This window comes from Meleagris gallopavo, chromosome 9 (assembly GCF_000146605.3).
Source record: "Meleagris gallopavo isolate NT-WF06-2002-E0010 breed Aviagen turkey brand Nicholas breeding stock chromosome 9, Turkey_5.1, whole genome shotgun sequence".
NCBI classification, from domain to species: Eukaryota; Metazoa; Chordata; class Aves; order Galliformes; family Phasianidae; genus Meleagris; species Meleagris gallopavo.
The window spans coordinates 9,024,106-9,048,123 of record NC_015019.2 but is presented as its reverse complement, the minus strand read 5'-3'; the positions used below and the strand labels follow the sequence as shown (position 1 = coordinate 9,048,123).

The following is a 24,018-nucleotide window of genomic DNA, read 5'->3' as shown; positions in this document are numbered from 1 at the left end:
AGGCAATCAGTGCTCTTTTATTCTTTCTGCAGATCTATGGGCTCACAAAGGGGAAGGGCTGTTTCGCAAGGAATTACGCTTGCCTAATTAGAACGGCTGCTGGTTGCTCCGGCAGGCAGGCTGAAGGAAATGCAAAAGCTGCACCAAAGACCCAAAATGGCCACGGGAAAAACCAGGCCGGGACCAGGCAGCAGCAGCACCACAGTGAACATTTTACTGCACAGTGGTATGCGCAAAGGGAATACGTTAGGAACAAGAATAACAAGTTTTTTTTACATAGCAAATCAGAACTGAAACCTGGACAGCCTGCACTGCAGCAGGTCTAGATGCTGAGTTGCGCGTGCTGGACAAAGCTGCCAGATACCTCTTGCACTCATCCTATGGCACTACAGAACTACAAACTGCTCCCATGCTATCACGGTGCTGATGTGACAGTATGGTTCTTTTCACATATGTCGTCCTTAGGTGACCTGCACCGGTGTCCCTTCCCTCCCTCTTTGGAAAGGGATAAACAATTATCCCCATTTTGTGCCAGGAAACACAGATAACGAGCGGAGTGACATGGACTGCAGCCAGGGCAGAGCCCCAAGCAGAGCCCTGCCTCCTGCCTGCCAGAACCGGGACCTATTAATGCCTAATTAGTGTTTACATTTTCAAAGCAAAATGTAAACACATATCTGCACCAGCCAATGCCAGCTGGGACAGGATAGCGATGTTATCCAAAAGCAATTTCCTCTCTTTTCACAGGGGCATCTCCAGGAGGTAGGAGCACAAAGCGGGATCCGGACCGCGACACCGCACACCGTGCATGCTCAAAGCAGCACTGCCAGATCTCCAGTTATGAAACGAGACCAGCGACTGCTCAGACTGGCAAATATAAGTTAAGTAATGCAGTAGGAAAAAGTACCCACAAAACAAAAAAAGATACTGAGGGTTCAATGGCAGTCAAATACGATTTCAATTATGGAAATATAAACTGTCTTGATAACCATCTGGATAAACTCTTTGAAGAAACAAATTATTGATACCAGAATTAATTGTTCTTTGGAACACCAGAGAACTCTGAACAGCTGTAAAAAATGTTCACAATGAAATCTGAGTCTGGTTGAGGTTAATCTGGGTTTAAATTTCTTTACAGATATTAAAATAGAGTTCAGCTGGACTAGAAGTCCATGAAATCAGCCTGTTTCTCATGCCCATATCTTGCTCACAACAGCAGTACAAAGTCTGTGGCTTTCAGCCCTGCACTCTCCAAACTCATGCCCTGTTGACCAAAATGCCAAGGATTTCCCTCTTTTACCATTGGTACCTCTTGAAGGCTGGCAGCCAACTTGCCTCATTCCCTGCAGCCTGAGTTCTCCCACTGCAAGGACCATGTAGATAAACAGAGGAGAAATTCACATTACTGAGGATTTTCTGCTGCAATGGCTGATAAAGTAAATCTGCAAATATTCTGTCACTGATATTCTTAAAACCTCTGTCACATGGATGCTTGTATAGCAACTGCTCACAGTTTGACAGGGGATGGATATGATTGGAAGAGGCCTGCTTATGTCTATCTATCATTAAATGCCTTTGAGGCTTTTTAAAAAATATTGGAAGTTAGGGAATTGTAACATCACCAAAAGACAGAGAAAGAAGTCTTCCTTCTCTCAGGGTCACTCTTGGAAGGAAATGTTCCAGACCATAGAAGAACAACCATATGCCACGTGTGGAACCAAACATTCATGTTATTTTGTGCCATAAGCAGAGTCCTTTTGGGGTGGTGTAAAATGGCTGTTGAGAAAAGCAGAACCAATGCAGAATATAGCCAACACATGTACAGCTATCAGTGCTTGTCTACAAAATCTGCGCAGTGGTAGGCTGTTTACAAGGTACAGTTTCTTCAAAGATGGAGATTTAAACACATCTGACATAGTATTATCTCTGAGGCTGAAGACAGCTCTCTCATATTTCCCTAAATGGTGCATAACCTAAAACTATAAAAACTAATCTGGTTTCTTGACAAGAAGAAGAGATCATTCAGGCTCAAGTGAGCATTGCAGGAAGAAAGCTGGCAAGAGACTATGAGCTATATCAAGAACAGTAAATAACAGTAATATCCTTACTACTTCTCATCATATGGTGGTGTTGTGGTCTTGGTACTCTGACAATGAAGCTTCTGAAAGTAAAGGTACAGGGGAATACAGGTATTTTTTGCCTTGGCTTTGGTACTACGCTGTAGCAACTTCTTCAAATACAGCCATAACCATATTACATTCTCATGCAATTAAGAACATATTAATGACTCAAATCTATGTTTAATCTTTCTTTGACATCTCCCTTAGTTTTAAACCCTACTGACCTCTTGAAACAAGGAGTTCCACACGTCATACAGAAGATACGCAATTACATTAGCCTCAAAAAACAACTTCTGATGTTTTTGTGTTTATTGCCTCTCTCTTTCCTCGAGAGTTTTGACATTGTTAAACATGAAACTAACTATATAAAATGATTTTAGAAATTCTCAGAAGCTATAAGCTTCCTCAGAGGTGAAAGGCTGGAGTTTAGCTGTAGATTTGCCTCTCAAAGACAAGAAGGGCCACAGTCTGCATCCCAAAAAGTGTAGCATTAACCCATTATAGCCAGCATGCTCAGCCTTTTCACAAACACATGAGCAGGTACGTGCCACTGTTCCTGTGGAAGCAGAAATCATAGGAATTACAAGGCAAATATACTATGCATTTTAAGCTGCACTTGCAGTTGTCTCTAAAATTTTCATTTGGAACTCAGTTTTGTGGTTGTCATCCACGCAAGGACAATGGCTGACATGGAGCATGCTGGAATGACTGGACCAGCTAAAAATCACAAAGAAAGACTTCGCAAAGAGTGCCTTAGTGAAAAGGCAAAAAAGGCAGCAGCTTAGGAGAACAAGACAACACACAGTTATCTTGCACCTGTGAGGAAAGCTTCTGAAAACCTTCATAGCAGCAGCAATTCTTTTGGGAGATTTATTGCTGTTTGCAGATCTTGCCAGATTACTGAGGGTGCAATGTCAGTCTTGCTTGCCTGTAGAATTAAATCTCCCAGGTGATCTTCTCAAATACAATCTATTTTGCAGTGTCCCACAGTGCTGAGGTTGGGTGATCAGTGCTTTTTGGAGTGTAGGTCCCATGCAGAGAAGCTGCTGTGGGGAGATGATACCCACAGAACAGCTCAGTAGCCTGGATGCTGTCCCCACCATTTTATCCACGCTTTGCTGCAAGGTGAAGCACTTATTTATTTGCATGCTGCATCAAGCACAGGAGGTAAATAGTGCATTTGTGAGGGCACAAAGGTGGTAAATTATTTATCAGGAAACACAACTTTGCAAAGGCTTACCTAGACACCTTTGATGTTTCTGAAGAGCACTGCCTAAGCTTGTTTTTGGAATAAAGTAGCTAGCTCAGTGATATCTTCATTTCTTGAAGACAGTTGTTCAGTCTCTTTTCTATACTGTATGTTCCACATTAAGTCATTATCTATGCTGTTCACTCCATTAATTCTGCTAGTTTTATTAGCAAAGTTCTGCTGCCTGGTCCTGTAGCAGTGACAAGCATTTCTAAAAGCTAATCTGACAGATAATGACTCCATTAAGTGTTGAATACTAATTGGTTTACATCAGGGGCCTGAAATTAATTGATGTAAATAAATTAGCACCTGAGCATGCATCACCCCAGCTTTGGATTTTCCTAAATACCAATGATTTTTAAAGCTTGTATCTTCAGCAAAACGCAATGGAATATAAACAGACAGGATGAGTAATTAAAATGTGGCAACAAAATAAGACTATCAAGATGAGCTTAACAAAGATTGTTTACCTATTGATGGAAAGGGTAGTGCCTGCCTGTACAGTCTGTTTACACTGTTCTGACTTGTACAAAAGATACTTTTCTGACAGCTTCCAAAAGATATAATTATCATTACTATTAATAACAGTGAAACTGACCTCCACACCATTACTAAGATTTAGCAAAGTTACGTGAAGCACAGTGAATGCATGCTATTAATCACAACAAACGCCTTCCCCTCCTTGAAAGTCAAGCCTTCGATTATTATTTCAAGGAATTAATAAAAGTTATTTTGTTTTAAAAGGATAAAACCTCATTACAGAGGAGATTTGTCATAGGAATGACACAAATAATGAATAATTTCTAAAGCTTAACCATGCAGAGCCATCTGGGAGCAGGGCTGTGTGCATTTGGGGCATTTCAAGAGCAGTCAATAGGTTAAAAGACACAACAAATGAGGTCTGTTTTTATAGAGATATTTACTATATTTATTTTCACCTCTGTAAGGAAAAAATCAAATCCAATGTAAAGCAATAAAAATCAGAGAGAACATGCATGACTTGGGAAAGCAGATATCATTTGGTGCAGTAAAGCATGTTCACCTTAGGGCGATGCATGGACTGTACCAGGCACCGTATGGGCACATGGGTCTGCTACCACCAATGAGACGTCCCCTTCCTGTCTTTGTGGCAGACAGCTTGTGGAGAGCTGCTGAGGTTGATCAAGAGCTTCCACTTTGGATCAACTTTCTAATTACTCGCACAAATCTCAGACTGAATATGCAGATCATTTCACACGCACCAAAGAGCACGCTGTTCCAACAGTTATCACCACTGTGAAGATATTAACTGACTTAAGGCTATCTCATAAAGGATACAGTCAGAGCTTCTGGAGGCTGGCATCACCTTCCTATCGGAATTAGGAAGCACAAGATTATGAAGGAGAAATCTGTTGAGAAAAAAACACCAAAGCAGCAACCATCACCAACAAGCTATCTGAGCACCACCACAAGCTCAGCCTTCACATCCTTTGTGGTCAGAGCTGTGGGTGGCTTCGCCTCACATCCCTGGGAGATTGTATCCCTGTGCAGTGCCACTGTCACCTACCCTGCTGTGTTACCAAGCAGTGCTCCAGGACATCCCTGCTGCTGAGCCTTCGCTCCCTGTCATCAGCTCTTCTCCCATCCAGAAAACCCTTCTTGGGTTTTCAAGATTTGCCATCAGGAGACTGAAGCTGAACTGCAAGAAACAGGGGTGAGAAGATCTCTGTAAAGCAGCTGTAACAGAACCAGCCATTTCTCCACTGTGATGCCTCTAAAGATTCTTTATTTCAGAGCCATTAACCATTTTGAGTAATAAAGGTAAAAAATGGGAGTATTAATAAGTGTGAAGAAATATAGGAATGAATATCTGTCTCCTTTGACAATTGCAATAATACAACTTAAATATAGCTGTGAGCGATTAAGCAGCTTTTAAACATTGCCTGAAGCTAAATAATACGTCAGAAACATTTAGCAATGCCGTGTTTTCTGGCACATGCCTCCTTCCAAAGCACTCACCCAAGTAGCGCAGAGCTACACAGAGCATTACACCTCGTGGATACTCCAGACAGCTTCTGTCACCATTCAGCCTTTCAGTTTACACCACTTATGTGCAGAATAAAGTTTCACATAGCAGAGCAGCTCCAAGGCAGAACCCTTGTGCTGGGCACAAGAGGTGCAGTGGGGTCCGTCCCTCTTCTCAGAGCGTCACCAAGACAGCTTTAATCTCACTCGTGTGACAATTCTGATTCACTGCACCAGTGCAACACTGGAAAGTCATCAGGAATTAACCAGTGAAAATTAATTACTGGAATAAAACTTGCATAGGTTTCTCCTGTTATCAGCATTTAAGTGTAATGGACAACAGAGCTATTAGGCAGAGTAATAGACAACAGAGTCGAAAGTGTGCTGTTTTCTGGTAGTCATTGTGCATATGCTTAATGAGAATTCAAAGGACATAATGAATTAGGATTCCCCTGTTGGGCACTGAGTATTTCTTCATTAAATTCTAATGAAGTAGGAAGAGCATCAGGTTTACTCACACAGTGTATTTTCCCCCTTTTCTCTGGTTGTGTTTAGATGCATTTAGTTAGCCCTCATCATCCTTCTGACAAAGAAGCACTGAAAAAACGTTTGCTAAGAACAGAAGAAGTATAAATACGTAAGGACAGAAAAAACAGCAGTACAAACTGTCTGAAATAATAGCTGAGGAATTTTTGCTGTGCCACACAGACCCCGCATTGCCCCAAACAGCAGCTCGTTTTTCTCTTCAGAAATTACAGGGAGAGATGAAACGTCTAGCAATATGATTATGACGAATCTCACTCCGTTACGATTTCTATCCAGTAAAACTCCTTTTCCCATTCATTTTGTGCACATCACAAAGTAAGAAACACATTGTAGGGTGGCTAAAGCAAAGAGCTGAGAGACTTCCCTCTACTTCTTCCAGAATCTATGCCAAATTTGGAAATCAGCTGTTGCCACTCTACCTGCACATGGGTTGGAGCAGGGCAATCACCGTGACACTGCCTGCAGAGCCGGCACCTCCCGCACTGCTGCCTCCCACGCCGAAGTAAAGGGGATTAGAGCACTTGATGTTCTTATTGGCTGCTGGCAAGACTAGCAAAGCAATTAGGCTGTTATGGCAATTTTATGGTGCTTATAAAATTCATTAGTAGCCGATTAATTACGTTTTGTCATTAATAATATAATTATTATCATCATTTTTTTTAATGTCTTTTCTGCTCAGGCCTCTTTTTTTTTTCCTCACCTCTTGCTTTACCTTTTTGCATTTGCTTCCTGACCTGGCCCATTCCAAGCCAGATCAGCTCTTAGAGCTCAGCTACAGCACAGCAGCAGCAGCTAAAGCAGTGTAGAGGGTGCAGAGGGCAGGGGCAGCTCAGCAGAGCCAGAAATGCATGGCAGCTCAGGATGCAGCGATTTGTGCCAACAAGAGGAAAGCTCTCCCAGAGATGCTCACCCCTTGCAGCATGGGCCCAAAGTCCTCCAAAAGCAGTTTCTGAGGATCTTTCAAGTGTCCAAATATCTCCAGCTGACCACTCTTGGCAACATACATTTGTCCAGTTTCTGGAAGGAAAAACAAAGTTGCGAAACAAAGCCTCCCTTCCATGAAATGGTGTTCTAGGTCAAAGGAGAGGTTCTTGTTCTTCTCAGATACCTGTAATATTTCAAAGCAGCCCTATTTATTTTATTTTCTTTAAACAGACAATGCAGATAAAACCTGCAAAGTGGAATCTGCCCAAAGAGGTGAGTTTTGGAGAATTATCATCGTTCAGGGGTTCAGAACCAGACCACTTGTTCTTCGTGGACACCAGCCAGCTTTTCCTTTTTGTTTTGAATGTTTGTATTTTAACTCCACATTGGGAATAATCTCTGAGAGACAGTTCCCTAATATTTTACATTAATTTGAGACTGAAGTGTATTTTATTTGTACTGGAGCCAGGATTTTTAAGTTCCCTCCCAGGCTCCTGTCCTCTTTTGAAACGTCTCCCGAGACTTCTTTGATGCTCCTAGCATGAGATCCCACACCCCACAACGCCAGAGATGGTCAGAGCTGGAAACTTTCCCAGAACAAGTTTGCTGGTTAAAGGGCTCTGCTTGTGCTGAAATACCTCTCAGTCCACAGCTCTTACCTCCCATTGGTATTCCCAAACCATCATCTAAGACAATATTAACCGGTACCATGCTGGGTGCACTCCTATCTCCTGTACGAGAGGCCAAAAGGCTTTGCTATTTTCGTAAAATTCTTAATTTTCTGGAGCTGGATCTTGGCACAGTCCTGGTGCAGCATCGCCACCTGCAGCACGGTCGGCAGCACTGCAAAGCAACAACAACAACGCAATGCAGATTTGTGGGTGACACACACGTTCCCTATCAGATGTACCTAAAAGTATACTGGTCAGGTTTGGGGTTTTATAACTCAGTCCTTGCTCAAAGTTTCATCGAGCTATGAAATTTCGTTTAGGTTTTGTTTTTCCATAGTTCAGGCAGGCACAGAGTCACTTGCTATAAATTCAGATCATCTCCCTCAGCGCTGATACTCACCAGCTGTACCATGCGTTTTGTTTGCTGTGCACCAAAGCACTCTGTGCCAGTACTGCGCAGAAAGCCAATGGAGAAAGAGAATGGAGAAAGCCAATGGGATTTCCACCAGGCTGCAGGAATCTCCAGCCTAACTGTCCTGAAGCTCCCACCAAATGAATCAATTCTCAATTAGTTTTGGAAGCATATTCCATGAGCTGAGGTTGCAGCTGTCATATCACTGAAGCCAAAGAACTTGGAATGGTCTTATATGGTGGCAGGAAAAAAAAAAAGCTGAAATCAAACACAAATGCACTATTTGGCAAAATCACGTTAGAAAACAACATTAGGATATGATAAGCCTGGCCTCACTCTTACACAAATCATTGAAGCGTTTAACACTTAAATGTACAACTTGCCCATGTCCTGGCTCCAACACACTAGCAAAGTGTTTTGGAAGAAAACACTTGGCAGGATGTGTATATTGGAAAAAAACAAAAACCAAAAAACCTCACCTTGTGGATGTTCAGCCTTTATCAGTTGGCACAACTCCTACAAACTCACCCATAGCAGCCACCAGAGAAGTCATCTCTCCACCATCAGTCCGGTGATTCAGGAGCCACAACAGTGTTAAAGCACAAAACACCTAACTGTTTTGTTGCTCTTAGTAATAAAGTGATCTTTTTGACTGAAGTAATTTTAATACAGCATGTTGTTAATTTCAAAAATCATTTGTCTTTGCATGTGATGACCTTTTTGTCTGTTAGGTCTTCACTGTTTCTAACTTTCTTCAAGATGAAAGCTTTGTTGTTGATGGAAACTGCCCAAAGATTATTAACTTCACCTTTGGCTCTTTCAGGTGACTGAAAACAATTTAACCTATACTACACACACAGACTTCACGGCCCTACATTACTTGTGAAATAAAATTTTTAGGAATCCAAACCAAACCTGAATGACCCAAGATCAGTGATGGAAGATCTGGATGAGTGTTGGCAGCACCAGTCCCAGCCACATTCACCGTAAGGGAACGCTGCAGCCACCTCCATCCTTCATTTTGCGATACCGAATTGCACCAAAGGTGGTAATGCAATAAGCCTTCACTGTTATAGGAGAAAAATTAAATTTGCCATTATAATGCATTCACACAAATCCTCGTGGAAAAGTTAGCTTCTATTTGCATTAAGCAACTATATTTCATATTGCATTGGTTAATGCCAATGTCTTTAGAGGTCATCAAACTCAAGAGTTAAAAAATTAATATGAGAATTTACAGCGGTTAAATACAGCTAAATAATTAATGATGAGGAAATTGAACTTCCCATTGAGATTGGATTAGGAGCCAGTGTGGGACACCACTGCTGTAGAGCCTCTTTCCCCGGGGAACCTCCCAGCAAAAATCAGCCTCTTTATTGCTTTCCATATCACTAATAAAATATGAAAGCAGAGAATACAATAAGATTTTCATATCATATTAATGACCTTCAGAATGCAATCAGACTAGCAGCTCTCACTGAGCAATTTGCTAACATAATATAAAACTGTTAATATGATATGAAGGTCACTAAGACAGTACAAAAATTAGTGTAATGACACCAACTAACCCAGGCCTTTCAGCAAGGAGAACAATTAACTGGCAACTTCATTTTTGCAACCCATATCTCATATGCATGCATCAGACACAACACCAGCACTAAGTAACGTGGAGTTGTTGGGTCTGAGGGACTTCGGCTCTGCAACCTTTAGCTTTGCTGGCTTCAAGTGATGCAGGGGCATGTCATGATGGTCCTCAGCTGACTGCCAGGGAGCAAATGCAAAAGATGAGATTGATTGTAGGTCTTGTCTCTCCTTCTGCAGAACAGAAAATGCACTTCTAACAGGGCCTGTCATGCTGACCAGGTGCCCTGAGCCCCTGGGAGAAGCAGTGCTCCAGTAGTGTAGAAGAACTTTTGGAAGGAAAGCTTTGATACAAGGGGATTTACGGGAAATAAAAGAACAATGGTGATTTTAATAGAAGGATGTACTTGAAAAAGAAAATATTTTAAAACTGTATAAATAAATTTCCTCTTGTATAAACCAATATTTAAACTCCATTTTTATTAGGTTAAACTTAAGAACATCCAGCAAAAAATGATCTGAAAATATTTTATAAAAAATCCTTGATTTTAATCTCTTCACTTTTAAGACACTACTCTGAAGTTGGATAACTTTGCTTGCCACCATATAAACACTGCTAAAGTACCACAGACATGGAGAGCAGCATGCACCTTAAAATCAGTCCAACTGAGAAGCAGACTCAGTCAGAATAGAAACTTCACCTTGACTCACTGCATAACATCCAAGAGCAGGAACTCCACATATCCTTCCGAAATTCCAGCATTAACACCAGCTGTATCCCATGACAGAAGCTGCAGAGGGTCAGGCCAACATCCCCCCGAGCTCTGAACATCCTCTATTCTACCAATAGCACCGTGACACAGTAATGGTGATGACCATCCCAGTGGCAGATGGAAAAGGGAAATCTCTAAGCAGCAAAGGGAAGGGATAAAGGATAAATCTCTAAGCAGTAGGAACATCAGGTCAGAGTCCTGCTTCCACAAGCTGTTTTTATACAGGTACTTCAGTATTTTGACCGGAAAATGCAGCGGGAAGTCATTTTTCAGCTGCACAGTGTGGAAGAGGAGAATCTTCTCTTGGAAATTCATTTTATGTTCTGAGTCAAAGCCATTTTATATGTATTTTATATAGAAATTGATTGGTATTTAATTAAACTACACTTTATGCCATAGTCAATCTTTAATTAAATGCATCCTTAAGCATAGAATTTAGAGCATTACCAGAATGACTTCAAGTGCAGTAAGCATTTTTATGTTTTCCTCATAAACGAGAAAAGAAGCAAATAGCTGCTCAAACCAGGGAGTCTCTCCAGCCAAATGCAAAATGTTTGCAGGGAGCCACCCACCTACAGAAAGCAACTTCTGAATATTTCCTCTTGGGAATGTAGATTTACAGAAGGCAAACCTAAAACAGCAGCAATGCTTTGAAAGAAGATCCTTCAGCTGCTATGATCTCTGTGAACATCAAAGGCTGGTGCAGCCTTTGAAGAAGGAATTTCATTAAAAAAATTAAAAATAGGTATTACCAAAAACTTCCTAACAAAATATCATGATTAACTATAATATCTTAAGTAGCTAAATATTGTCCAAATAAAACCCAACAATAAAAAATTGTCAGTATTTTATATCGTACAACTAAAGCCTCTCGCCATGCAAGCCTGAGCATGCTTTCTCTGAAAAATCCTGAGCCTTCTTATAGAAAAACACTGAACCTGACAAAATTTGGAGTCAACATTCTTTACGGTGAGGGTGACGGAGCACTGGAACAGGCTGCCCAGGGAGGTTGTGGAGTCTCCTTCTCTGGAGATATTCAAGTCTCGCCTGGACGCCTACCTGTGCGACCTGGTGTAGGGAACCTGCTTTGGCAGGGGGGTTGGTCTCAATGATCTCTAGAGGTCCCTTCCAACCCCTACAATTCTGTGATTCTGTGATATTTTCCATTGCATTATAATAGGTGGCAAAGCCCCTTGTGAATTTAAAGAATATCTAGGGATCGACTACAGCTCTCTAAAACCCAGAAAAATTACATCCCGTGTCATAAAACCGATGCTTTGTCGTGTAATGATGCAATAATGCTGCATATCCAATCATAACACTCTTGGCTTCAAGTCTGCAGGATTGAATTCTGTTGACTGGACAAAACGCCTATATGATGGAGGATCTAAAAAAGTAAGTTACAACAAGAAATAACTTTCCTCACTCTGCTTGTAGATCTAAGTTTGCACCTAGGAAAATAAAATTTCTTTTTATAAGAGGTAAGAAAACATATGTCCATATGCTGTGATTATTTTTTCAAAAAATTACCAGTTTCAGGAAAGGTTAGGTAGGCATCCTTCCTTCTGAGGCTGTGTGCGTGTCATTTAGGACTCTGCTACTGTTTCAGTAATGAACTGAATCATGGAATCCTAGAGGTGGCTTAAGTTAGAAAGGACTTTAAAGACCACACAGACCCAACATCTTGCTGTAGGCAGGGACATCTCCCACTAGACCAGGCTGCCCAAAGCCTCATACAACCTGCCTTGAATGCATCCACAGATGGGGAATCCATAACTTCAGTCACAGTCTACATTTTTTTCTGCACAGATACGATGAGGAAATTTATGAAACTCTTTCAGAAGACATGATCCTGGATGCAGCAACAGAAAAAGACAAAAAAGCAGAGGAGGAACTTGACAACTTAGACGCTGGCAGTAATTCACCTTCCGCAGGCAAGAGCAATTATATATTCTGAAGAGCTAACCATACAGCAGGGAATGGCAGAAAAAAAAGGCACGTAATACGCTATAACTAACATACTATAGTCTGACCTAAAATGTAAGAAATAGAATCCGGACTCTTTCAGAGATCAGATCAATTCTGTTGCAAAGCACTGAGAAAACAGTATAGGTTTAGACCACGTGAGACAGAATACATTCTGCATACATATTTTATACAATTATCTGTATAAAATACCACATCCTATTTTGTTAAACCTTCTGTTATTTATTAGAATTACCCAATACGCAATAAATCCTTGTAACTTCTCCCACTGGGCTGCAATATCTTGGGGTAACTGGCTCAAAACTCAACATGGGTAAATAAGAACCCATTGAATTTATCTTGGCAGTAACACTGATATTTTATATACGCCACTTTTTCTACTTTAGTTTTGCTAATAACTGACTTTTTATCACCATTTTAATGATTTATAAAACAGTGCAAATAGAAAATATAACTCCAAGCACAGGGACAGGTAAATTAATATAAATAAGGCAAAACCATTCTAGATTTCCCTGTCTCAGTTTTCTCCCTTTCCACAGCCGGAAGCAAATGGCTCTTTCGGTTGAATTATTGGGAAAAATCTATGGTGAAGAAAAAATGAAAGAGGAGATGGGCTGCAAAGATGCATTACAGAAAAGACCACAAATAAGTCTGGTTTTGCTCTTCGTTTGAAATGCTTACTTTTGTCTCAATTATAAATCTGAACTTCCAAGAGTGAATGTTCAAATGCAGCCCAATAATCATCTCAGTATAGACTTAGGGCTGACAGCAGCTTCCTCTGCTATGGGACAAGTTCCTTCTGGATTTCTCTGAGGCTTTTAAATCCATTCTCTGCAACACAGCATGGAAATTTCTCTAGTAATTAACACTTATTATAAGCTCCTCAAATTGAGATGTATTTTATAAAAAGGCAGTCGAGCAGCAACAGCAAAACAAATGCAGACATTTCCTCTTTTCTAGACCTAGATTCAATTTTTGGGAAGTTGCCACCAAAGTCACTGATCAAGACCAACCTCCTCTTCCCAAAGCCTCCTTGTCCCATGACATCATACAAGACATCAGGAAGACATCGTCCCCTTTCTATTAACAAACAGGTAAGCATCCAACATAGGCCTGGCATACTATGCAGAGGAATGCTATTTGGGTTTGCTTGTTTTTTTTCCTCTAAAGCTGATCTTGATGTGCAAATCAGCAGAAGGATTAAATAAAATGCAAGAGTAGTTTTAAAATCACTGATCAAGCCTCTCCCTTCTGCCACGGAAAAATACCTTCAGAAAAAATCACCCTCATTTGCAGCTTTCAAATAAGCACTGAGGACAGTCAGAAAAATCACTAATGGAAATCCAAGTCTCCTGCTATAACATAAGAAACACCAAAGATGCATTTTCAAGTACATAACACAATACCATAACTTTGACATGAGAGAACATATCTCAGGGCAAATGGCTATTTGCATAGAAATAGCTATCCCCTTTTCCTGTAATAAATTTAACACTGAACATGTACATTTTCCTAAACAGCAATGTCTTACCAAACAAAAACTCTATTTGTTACTAAAAAAGTAAAATACAATCAAAATCATGTGGACAAAATTGTGCTGGAAAGTCTTGTAAAGATGCTCATAAAAGGTCACCGAAGGCAGCAAAGAGAAGGGCAATGAAGCTGTGAGGGGTATGGAGCACAAGTCTGATGAGGAACAGCTGAAGGAACAAGGATTGTTTAGCCTGGAAAAGAGGAGGCTCAGGGAGGAGTCAACACTTTCTACAACTTGCTGAAAGGAGGTTACAGTGAGCTGGGGGTCAGCCTCTTCTTCCGCATAACTAGCAACAGGACTAAAGGGAGTGGCCTCAAGTTACACCAGGAGAGGTTCAGGTTGGACATTAGGATAAATTTCTTCCCTGAAAGAATGGTCAGGTGCTGGAACAGGCTGCCCAGGCAGGTGGTGGAGTCACTGTCCCTGGAGGCGTTCAAGAAACTTGTAGATGTTGTTCTGAGAGTCATACTGGGGAAATATAGCTGGTAGGGAGACAGTTGGACTGGAGGATCTTGGAGGTCTTTTCCAACCTTGTTGATTCTATGATTCTATGAAAGGAGGCATTTGGGGGAAGGGGGACAGCGTAGGTGGCTGCCCACAGACCTGTCTCCCACTCTGCACTGACGAAGGACACATTTCACAGTGCCCAACACACAAACTCCTTGGGCTGGTGGAATTCTCTCCCTAGCAACAGGCAACTGAGTTTTTGATCCATGAGTCTCATTAGGCTCATCATTGTCTCAGACATGTTTAGAGCCTGTGCTTTTGTAGTTGTAGTAAACATTTTGCAACTGTCAAATACTTGATCACTAATGGTGAAAAGAGACTCATTAAACTGTCTTGAAGCACATATCCCAGCAGTCACCGTTCTCTTTAAGTGAAAATGTTGTACTAGGAGCCTCCTGGATACCAGTGTGGTCCAATAATACACATGCATTCTTAAGTATCTCTGCAATTTTCTTTGTATGGCGCTAGGAAAATAATCCCTTGAATTTTAAATTCATGACAGCGCAAGTTTCAGTACTTTACAACACTCGTGATAGACTTGTATTTTCTGAAATTGAAGATTGTTGTGGCTGGTGAAAAGAGAGATCAGGATGTGACAGTGAGAGCCCTGAAAACTCCCAACAAGAGCCATCTGGCACAGAAACGTGCAGTGAGTCACTGGAACGCTCCTTCCTCCAGCACCAGCTCAAGAGCTGCTCTTCACAACCACAAAAATCACTTGTGATAGCACACAAGCTGAGCAACAACAGCCAGGAGAACATTAACTATATTGCACTGTTTCACCGCTACAGATCCCAGAAATACCACCTGTTGGGATACTCTGATGACAATTCTACCAAAGTGTCTGAATAAAGGAAATAACTCTCCTTTGTGAATGATATTTTTGTGCTATGATGGGAAGTGTTAACCATATGCGGCGTTGTACGAGGTACGTGAGATCTGCATACAATACCAATAAGCAGTGCCAGCAACGTGCAGGTAATCTCTTCCAGCTTGATCCTTGCTGGGAAGGGATTACTGCTACCCACATGGATTACAGCTACTTGATGAATAGAAACTTCTATTTGTGCTCACTGAGTGGCCAGCAGTGGAGAAAGCAAGGAACACCTACTGTCAACATAAAATGGTTGAAACTACCTCAATCTGCGTAAACTCTGCATCTAAATGCAGGCAGCTTCCACCTTCTCTCTTCAGTGGATGAGTGGAGGAAACATGAGTAAATGATATTCTACCATACAAGCCCAAATAAGGCACTTTCTAAGTAGGTCCAGTCATTTCTGAAAAAAAATCACATTATTTCACACTGAAAAGAGCCTTCTATATAAAAGCAGTGTATTTCCTGCATTTTCATACACATTTTCTTGAAAAGCCATTTCTCAGACATCCCATGGGCAACTGTTCAACCCTTTCCCCAGCTGCAACTTCGCATACAAATCAGGGCAGCCCCAGTGTACAGGGTGCTGTCAAAGAAGCTTGGCTGCCTGGCAGCAGCAACATCTCAGCACCAGGCAAATCAACGTCCATCTCCCCTTCATTAATTTCTGTCAACAGAACACAAATATGAATTATTGGGAAAAAAATGTAAAGCCCGTCACTAAATTAAGATGAAGCAAAATGCCCATTTTCTCACATAACCCATTTTGATGTAAGATAAATAAGTGAACTGTGTATATAAGTCTCCCCATGCTAAATATTTCACCTGTTAACAAAATACTGTATTATGGAAGAACCTATTTAAATGGAGGTTTGTCTTTAAATTGTTTCATATCCTCTAATGGCAGCATTTAAATAACCATGATGCCCAAGCACTCTGTTCTGCACATATGTTCTCTTTATGATGTCATTTGCCATGACAACACTGTGACATCACAGGCACCTGCATGTTGAGAAGCAACGCTGAAAATGTCCACAGAAGGAGAGTAAGTACTCATGAGCACTCAGTGGTGCCCTGCTTTAGGAGAAAAGGAGAAAAAACAAGTTTGGGGCAAAACAGTAATCACTGAATATTGCAAATGCCAAGCAGGAATCTTGTTGGCCAGAAATACACTACTCACTAATCCTAGCACATAGCTCAGTCTGTAGGAACATCATTTTTTTCCCCTTACAAAAAAAACTTAGCTATCATAACTTACTTCTGTACCTTACTGCAAAAGGGAAGATAAATCTGTGTGTACCAGCAGATCAGTGCTAAAATCTAGCCTCGTTGTGGCTCCATATTGAAGGCTTTCTCCTAGGAAAGCATCTCAAGTACAACCATTTCTTCTCAAAGTATTATCAAACATTTCTATGGCTTCTGACTTACAGTGGTAGAAGGTTATGGGCTCTACTCTCTTTATTTGGGTTTCTTTACTGCAGACAAAAGGTCTCATTGAGTAGCTAAGCTTAGGAACAGTGTTCCATGAAAAGACTCACAGCTTTCCTGGAAAATAAAGTCTGTCTGAATCATTTAAGCAGGATGATGCTTTCCTCCTACATGGAAAAAGTGCATCTTTCATAGTCTGTCTTATCTTCATTATGGAAAAAAAAACAGCCACCAAAAAACACCCTTTCATTCAGGTTGCAGTACAATGATCTCATCCTAACAGTACCAAACATTTCTTCTCCCTGAACCCACATTTCCTAGCATTGGGTCTCCAGCATGAACAATTGCTGTACACAGACCTGGCCTGGGCAGAATGCAGGTTTTCTCAACATCTCTGCATGAAGCACAAAGTGCTTCTGATGAGCCTAGAATTTTTCAAGTTGTAGGTGGCAGAAGCCACACGGGTATTAAGTTAGCAGAAATTTGCTATCGGTAACACACAATCCCACAGCAAATCTCCTCTGGGGCAAACCTCTGACAAGGGACCCAGAAACTGCTCAACATCTCAGCAGCCTATTGTCTATCTGACCTGCAGCCACTTTTATGTGCTGGAAGAAAACTCAGATGCTGACATAGTGAATCCTGTTGTGTTCGCCATCTCCATCCAATTCAGTCCCAAAATTCTTCTGTATTCAGTTATATGTCTCTTCTCCAATAGTGGCTACAAAAGAAAGCCATTTTTTTGGCAGAGATAGCAAAAGGAGAATGAAAACAGTTGCTTCAGTGTAAAAAGAAAATAAATCACAGGTTTAAGTCATTTTTAACATATTACAGATGTTGACTTGCTTGACATAGTACAACTAAATCTAGACATTTGTGTTTCTAAAATTGAAGGTAACTTACCTCCTGTGCACCCCTTGTTGTTGGTATTTTGACATTTGGAAGAGCTTTCCACCTGTCACACAGCAGGCTGTGTGCCATCACAGCAAGCTTCAGGACAGCCTTGTTGTTTCAGAATCATTCTGCAGCACAACAAAATCTGTCTGCCTGCCTAAAACCAACCTCTCTGATGAGCATCTGTCTCTGCTCATGTTCTCAATCTCTGCAATATATTTAGTTATTTGCTTTGTTTTTGTGATATTTAGGATTAAGTTATTACATTTCCAGATATTTCCCCGTAGACATTTTCTTAAACAGCTTCCGTTGAAATAGTAATAATCCTTTGGACGGTCCAGCTGATTGTTCACCTTATTTCTTTTCACTAGGGTAGGTCTGTAAATTAGATCTCTCTTCTCCAAAGTTTTCTTGGATGAATAGTTTCATTAATAAGAAAGGAAACAGAAATCGATTCAAGCATTCAAAAGGCTTTGAAGCAAAATAATTTCAAAGTAAAAAGAATTTAGGAAATTTCAAAACACAGAGTGTAAAAGAACTTTTTAAACTAGGATTTATGGAAAACAGATAAGGTATGGAAGAAAATACAGCAGATTAAAGAAACTTGCCAAGTTAGATATATTGAAGTATACTCTTGCACTGGATTTTTATAGTGTTCCTTCCCTGATGATGCCTTTTTCTTCTCTCTGACAGCTTTATCCGACAAGCCATTAAGAAACTGTTTGATCTCCTAAATTAAGTTTCCCTTTCTTAGTTTCATCCAAGTACTAAATTGCAACAGCTTTTTATCTTTGCATCCTTAATAACAATCATCTCCCTCCAATACTCACACCTTTAGACACCTGCTAGCAAGGATACCTTCAACAGACCTCTAGCCTTGTTGAGCATCTGCATTTCTCATTCTCAAAGTTTTTCCTCTTCTACTAAGTAGAAAGTGTACCTGTCGTGTGTAAACCAATCCCTATTAATGAGGTAACACCTTGTGGGAGAGATGCTGAGTTTGTATACGCACATCTGTATTTCTGCACACACAAGAAAGGAAAAATTTGGCAGAAATTTGTTTTCTGGGCCCTACTGATTAGCAGGGTGTTCCTATAACAAGATCCGCAAGAAAACACTTTCGTTGAATGTTCTACAAAACACCACTGGTATCAAACTGTACAACTCCTTCTTAGCTCCACATAATTTGTAAGGACGTTTGAAAGAACATATTAGGGCACAAATCATTTATAGTACACAACTGATTCATGTGAAATTTAAGTTAGTTTGCTCTGAACTCAAAACAATTACCATTGCAGTGATTTTATAAAATGCCTCTTCCCTTGGAAAGAAAGCATCTAAATCAAGCTTGGTTTCAAGCCACAAAAATTAATGACAGGTATTCTCATCTCAAGATGCAGGAAGCTATGCACATAAATCCACATGTCAAGATGAGGTTCATATAATTCTAAGCATTAAATCATTTATCCCTGAAATTGTACTATTCCAGGAAGTGTTGGGTTGTATCAGTTTTGAGTTGAGGTGCTACACTAAAAGCTGTCACCCAAGCAGCCAGCTGGGATTCAGCACAAAATTGTATCAGCCTCCCTATTACTTTCTTCTGCTTTTTCTGAAAGATCTGATGAATGAGCTGGTGGCTAAGAGAAGAGATTAGCATCAGAGGAAGCAACGATACTAGCCTGACGTGGGGCAGAGGAGCATCGGCTGGCAGTGTGGCCTCACAGAAGCAGGCAGGATGGATGCGGGCACCCAGACCCAGCCGGCCTCAGCCCAGCAAGGAGGCAGGTGCCTTCCCTCTGCCCATAAATCACCAGTATAAACATCCACTGCAAAGGCTCCTCATCACACCAGGCTGTGCCCTGGGCCACTGTTAAATGGTTTGGAGAAGGAGAGGGTGATGGCTTAACCAAAAATGCAATTCCAGGCCAACAGAGCATGTTTAAGGACTGTTAGATTTGTTTACAATATTACGCATGCATAACTGTCATTAACAGTAAATGACTTGCCACTTGTTTAGAGCACATTAGAAAAGTTTAGATCAAATATTGTTTTTTCTTGTTGTTTTGTTTGTTTTTTGTTTTTTTTTGTCATTGATTTTAAAAGCAACAAGAAACATCACAGCATCCAATCATGCCTAGGCCTAATCACTACATGGAAGGTAAGGCTTTCTTCCTCTATAATTGTCCCTGTTTGAATTTCAGATACCAGAAGTTCTAATGCAACGCAACAGACATGGAAGAATTTTTCCTTGAAGTTCCTCAAGCCACGCCGGCCAGGGACAAAGCCCCGATCAAAGCCATCAGAACTACAGGCAAATAAGCCCAAGGCTCAGAACCCAAACACCGTGCAGAGCCACAAGGAAGGCAGCAGCTCCATGTGTCCACAGGAGGAACAGAGATGATTGGTAACACAATGATTTCCATCTCCCACCATCAGGAACAGGCTGAGCCTTGGGCCAGCAGAGCAGACCCTGCTGCACCAGCATCCCCATCCCAAGCACAGGGCCTCATAGGCTTGCATAGGCCTCTGGCAGCGAGCCCACAGCTAGACCAGCCTGACACTGGTGAACAGCAGCCGCTGCTCTTTGTCTTCAAGCAGAAAATGGCCCCCCTTGCCATGGCTGCTAGGGGTCCCGCAGAGCAGAATCGTTCGGCATCTTTAGAAATGGAAATAGTGCCACAGCGTACCCAGCCAGCACCCATCTCCATGCAGCTGACCCCACAAGGGAATTTTGTCCAGCAGCGTTCACAGCCTCCAGCTCTGCGCAACAAGGGCAAGTCAGCTCCAGTCACCTGTCAGCCCCCCAAGGTCAGGCAAGCGCCAGTGGGAACCAGTGTTTCCCCTCCCTGCCTGGAGATCATCTCGCTGAAGGAAGGCTTTGCCATCAAGACCTTTCCCAGGTGCAGCCAAAGCTGTCTGCCTGCAGACCCCAACAGAGCCCGCACTGAGCCCCTGCCAAGGGCTGCCAAGGCACGGGGCGTTCCTGTGAGAAGCCGAGCACCGAGGTCTGTGCCCATGGTAAGGAATGAAAATTGGGTTGGAATGACATCTGGGTTTCCCCAGGGACAACCCGCACCTGCTGCAGTGGTACCTGGGTGGGAGGGTGACAGGTGCCCCCAGACCCTCTACCCAGGGAACCATATCCCAGAGACCCCCAAATGCCAGCTCCAAGGTTACCCCAGATGATATCTTTAAGTGTCGTCAAATGTCAGTGTTAATTGAGAACTGATTCCAAGCTTGGTGAGGTTCAGCTCCTTCTCCTATTCTTTGCTGGAAGCAAGGGGCAAGACACTGGGCCATCTAGCTGCTTAAAAACCTGGACACACTTGTCATTTCTCTTCCACAAACTCCAGCAAGCGCTAACAATGGTTAATCCCACAGCACATAATCAATTCTTGAAATAATGCATACATACCAATCCAAATATTAATGTAATTAGAAAAAACTGGCACTTCTTTTACAGCCTGAAGCCAAGTGGGTACACAAAATCCTGTAGTGAGAAATCTTCCCCATGCAGCACCTGGTTCCTGTGAGGATGGCGCAGCTTGAAGCACATAGCAGCTCTGCCCCAGCGAGTTCACATTTTAAGGATGCTTTCCACCCACACACACCCTCAACCCACATGCAAGAAATTAATAAACACAATGTTCATTCCATGTAAAGGCTAAAATGTCTTTCTGTCACCTGGTTAAATCCATCTTCCCAGACTGTTAAACAGCACCAATGCTGATAGTGCCCCTTCCTTTAGAAGTGGCCCAGGTAGGCCAGGAGGAGAGGGAAGAAGGAAGAACTCCAGCTGTCAAGAGGAAGCAGATGCGTGGGGATGAAGTTCTGAGAAATTTGGAAAGAGGATTTTGTTCGGTTGGGCTATTGTTGCCGTTTTCATTTTAGAGCACATACTGCCTTTCCTCTGGATCACATATTGGTTGTTTTTAAGGATATGGTTATTTTGGCTATATACTCTTCCAATAGTCCATCAGAACTCATCAGAATATACTGCACCAAAGTTTACTACAGGACTAGATTTTAAAATTCATTCTTAACAATACACCTTAAACGTGCAGCTCTCATTATGGCTAAAAACCATCTCCTCTAATTTGATTTCAGTGAGTCTCCTACAAAAACAGAAGTCTCCTTTCTTGAAAATCTACCAGCACCTAACACAGGGTGAATTATAAAAATGAGACTCTTTGGTCATTCACACGGTTTGTGCATGGTATTTTGAATACCACATGATGAATATGACATTCTTTATTTGCCTCTCTCCTGACAGCACACAGCACCGGGCAGTTTGGCAGAGGCTCCCGCTTGCTTTCTTTGATGGCTGCTGATGATGACAGTTAATTCAGGGCTTTGTGAAAAAGAATGGATGGTAAAACACTATTGAAAATGATTGTATTTACTAATAGTGAATGCAAAATGACCTGCAGAAATGATTATTTTCATCCAAATGCCACAGCTGCTGCCACTCCCCTTACTGCCCTGGTTCTGCTGGTGCAAGTCACCGTGCTGGGACAGGCTGGGTCCAATAGCTGGTAACGCTGCTTCCTTAGAGCTCTACAGCTTTGTTTCCTAGTAATAAAGCTTTCAGTACAGTTTGCTGAAGAGAAGCCTCAGTACCCATTACAGTACCCAGACCATCCAGCAGAGCTGTACAAACCCCATGGACTGCTTGTAACCTACGGTTACAAAGACTGATGCTACGGAGGCAACACCTCACATCACTCAAATACAGCTAGGAACAAGGAAAGTGACTTAAACAACAGGGATGTTTCGCTCAGCTAGCTTCATACTATACCTCACTGGAATGTATTTAGCATCTGGGATGGGTGTACTGAACATGTACATTTAATTAAAATAAAACCTTAACTTTGATACACTCAGGGAAAATAAGCTTTGTCTCATTCAGGAGATCTCAAGGCCCTTGCTGTTTAGCTTCTGTTATATCAGCAACCACTTGCAAATACTCCTCAAGAACATGGAAAGAGTTTTAAGGGATACTTACACTCCTTAAAAACAGAAAGCACACAAAACAACAATTCACAACTCCACTAAACCAGAACCACTCCTTTAAAGTCATCCCAAATCAGCCTTCCCACAGGCCTCATTTTTAGCTCAGCTTAAACAACATTGGAGCTGAACAGCAAACAGCAGTTCCCAACAGCAGGCATAAAACACACTTGAAAACTAGTTACATATCAAGCTAATAAAATTAGGAAGTAATTTAATACTGCAATTTAGGTCGTGTCCAACTAGTGAGCATTTTACAGTCATTCCTAAAGCAACAGTTCTGAAAATTGAGTATTCTCCTAAAAGCAGCTGCAGCTATACTCTCAAGGCTAAGAAATCAGCAACAACAGCCCTTAATAAAAGCAAAATATCTCTGAAACTCCTTTCTGTTAAGCAACAAACACTGCGCAAAGCCCTGGAGGGCAGACTGTGGTGTGTAGGTGCAGGGGCTGAAAGCTCAGCGCTGCAGCAGCACAGGCAGCCCAGCAAGGGCACAGCAAAGCCATCGAACACAGCGATCGATGGGAGTGCCGGCTGCTTCTTTCCAACAATTTAGGGCCATTCTTTTTAATTAAATACAGATGCCTTTTCACGTTTCAGAAAATTAATCACTTTTGGCATTTATTAGTTATTCATTTCTGTTTAAAGCATGTTTTATAATTCATTAAACCACCTCAAAAATTAAATTCTTAACAGCCCAAGGCCCAAAAATATGTTTAAGTAAGAAAATTAAGCACAGTAATAAATTGCGAAGAATCCTGAAATATTAATTCGGCCCGCAGCACTTCCAATGTTTATTTGTGACGATCAACTTGAAACCGCACACTCGTTGGGCAAAGCAGCCCCGCTCGGCGCGCAGCTCAGGTGGAAACGAGGGAAGCAGCAAAGAGGTGACGAGGGGCCGCCCCGCCACGCGGCTCCGCGCGGCACTGCCGCCATCTCGCGGCCGTTACACACCGTGACACGGCGCCTCAGCGCTGCGACCGTAAAACGGAGTGCTGATGTTGCACAAGCATAGCGCATGTGAAGGGGGGAAAAGCAAGCTACTTTCTTTGCAGACCCCTGTACTTTTGATACTTAGGAAAGCGTCTTTCTTAAGCCCAGTAGAGCCGCGTGTAGGCAGCGCAGACATCGCAGACGAGGAGCGGTGCGTGAGGACAGCTCTGGGTTCAGCAGTCCCGGTTCAGCGGGGCACAGAGCCGTTCTTTCCCTGCTTCCTCTGCCCACACGGTCCAGCACTGAGCTCACAGACACGCATTTCGGTCTTCTCAGCATTCTGGTTCCTCACTGTCCAGCACCGTGCTAGCTATGATGCCAACTTTAGTGGCCATATAAAGCAAGCTACTCAGCTAAAGTAAGCTCATATCTTAAGTGCTTCTGAGAGCTTCTCCCCCCCATCAAAGAAGTGGGAAGGTACCTTATACAGTCACAAAGCTTCAGATGAGTCATAGGTAAGACTGAGCTCTTTTCTGAGAGCCAGTGCTTGTAAGAAAGCAAAACAATAC

General features: G+C 41.9%; 1 protein-coding gene and 1 long non-coding RNA gene across 4 annotated transcripts; one reads left to right on the top strand and one right to left on the bottom strand.

Moving 5' to 3' along the window:
- Nucleotides 1–4,309: 4,309 nt before the first annotated feature.
- Nucleotides 4,310–9,141, bottom strand: LOC109369059. Its single transcript, XR_004160658.1, has 3 exons — nucleotides 6,339–9,141; nucleotides 4,916–5,985; nucleotides 4,310–4,757 (listed from the first exon to the last, which is right to left on the bottom strand). It is a non-coding gene; the product is annotated as an uncharacterized LOC109369059 (long non-coding RNA).
- A 6,999-nt stretch (nucleotides 9,142–16,140) lies between these two features.
- On the top strand, nucleotides 16,141–21,159 carry LOC109369058. Of its 3 annotated transcripts, XR_002117682.1 has the most exons (5): nucleotides 16,141–16,226; nucleotides 19,120–19,288; nucleotides 19,705–19,907; nucleotides 20,102–20,521; nucleotides 20,967–21,159. XR_002117682.1 is itself a non-coding variant. In XM_019618193.1 (3 exons), exons 2-3 carry the CDS (start codon nucleotides 19,901–19,903, stop codon nucleotides 20,997–20,999), a joined length of 654 nt encoding a protein of 217 aa, XP_019473738.1. In that variant the 5' UTR covers nucleotides 16,158–16,226; nucleotides 19,705–19,900; the 3' UTR covers nucleotides 21,000–21,159. The 3 variants fall into 3 exon arrangements, 1 of the variants encoding a protein (XP_019473738.1); XR_002117681.1 differs by having other exon boundaries at nucleotides 19,705–20,521; XM_019618193.1 differs by lacking the exon at nucleotides 19,120–19,288 and having other exon boundaries at nucleotides 16,158–16,226; nucleotides 19,705–20,521.
- The last annotated feature ends 2,859 nt before the right edge of the window (nucleotides 21,160–24,018 follow it).

What these genes read in the sequence shown, in the direction of transcription:
- LOC109369058 (XM_019618193.1), top strand. Translation starts at nt 19,901, where the DNA reads ATGATTGGTAACACAATGATTTCCATCTCCCACCATCAGGAACAGGCT. An exon ending in CACCGAGGTCTGTGCCCATG is followed by an intron (nt 20,522 to 20,966) that starts GTAAGGAATGAA and finishes CTTCTTTTACAG; the next exon opens with CCTGAAGCCAAGTGGGTACA.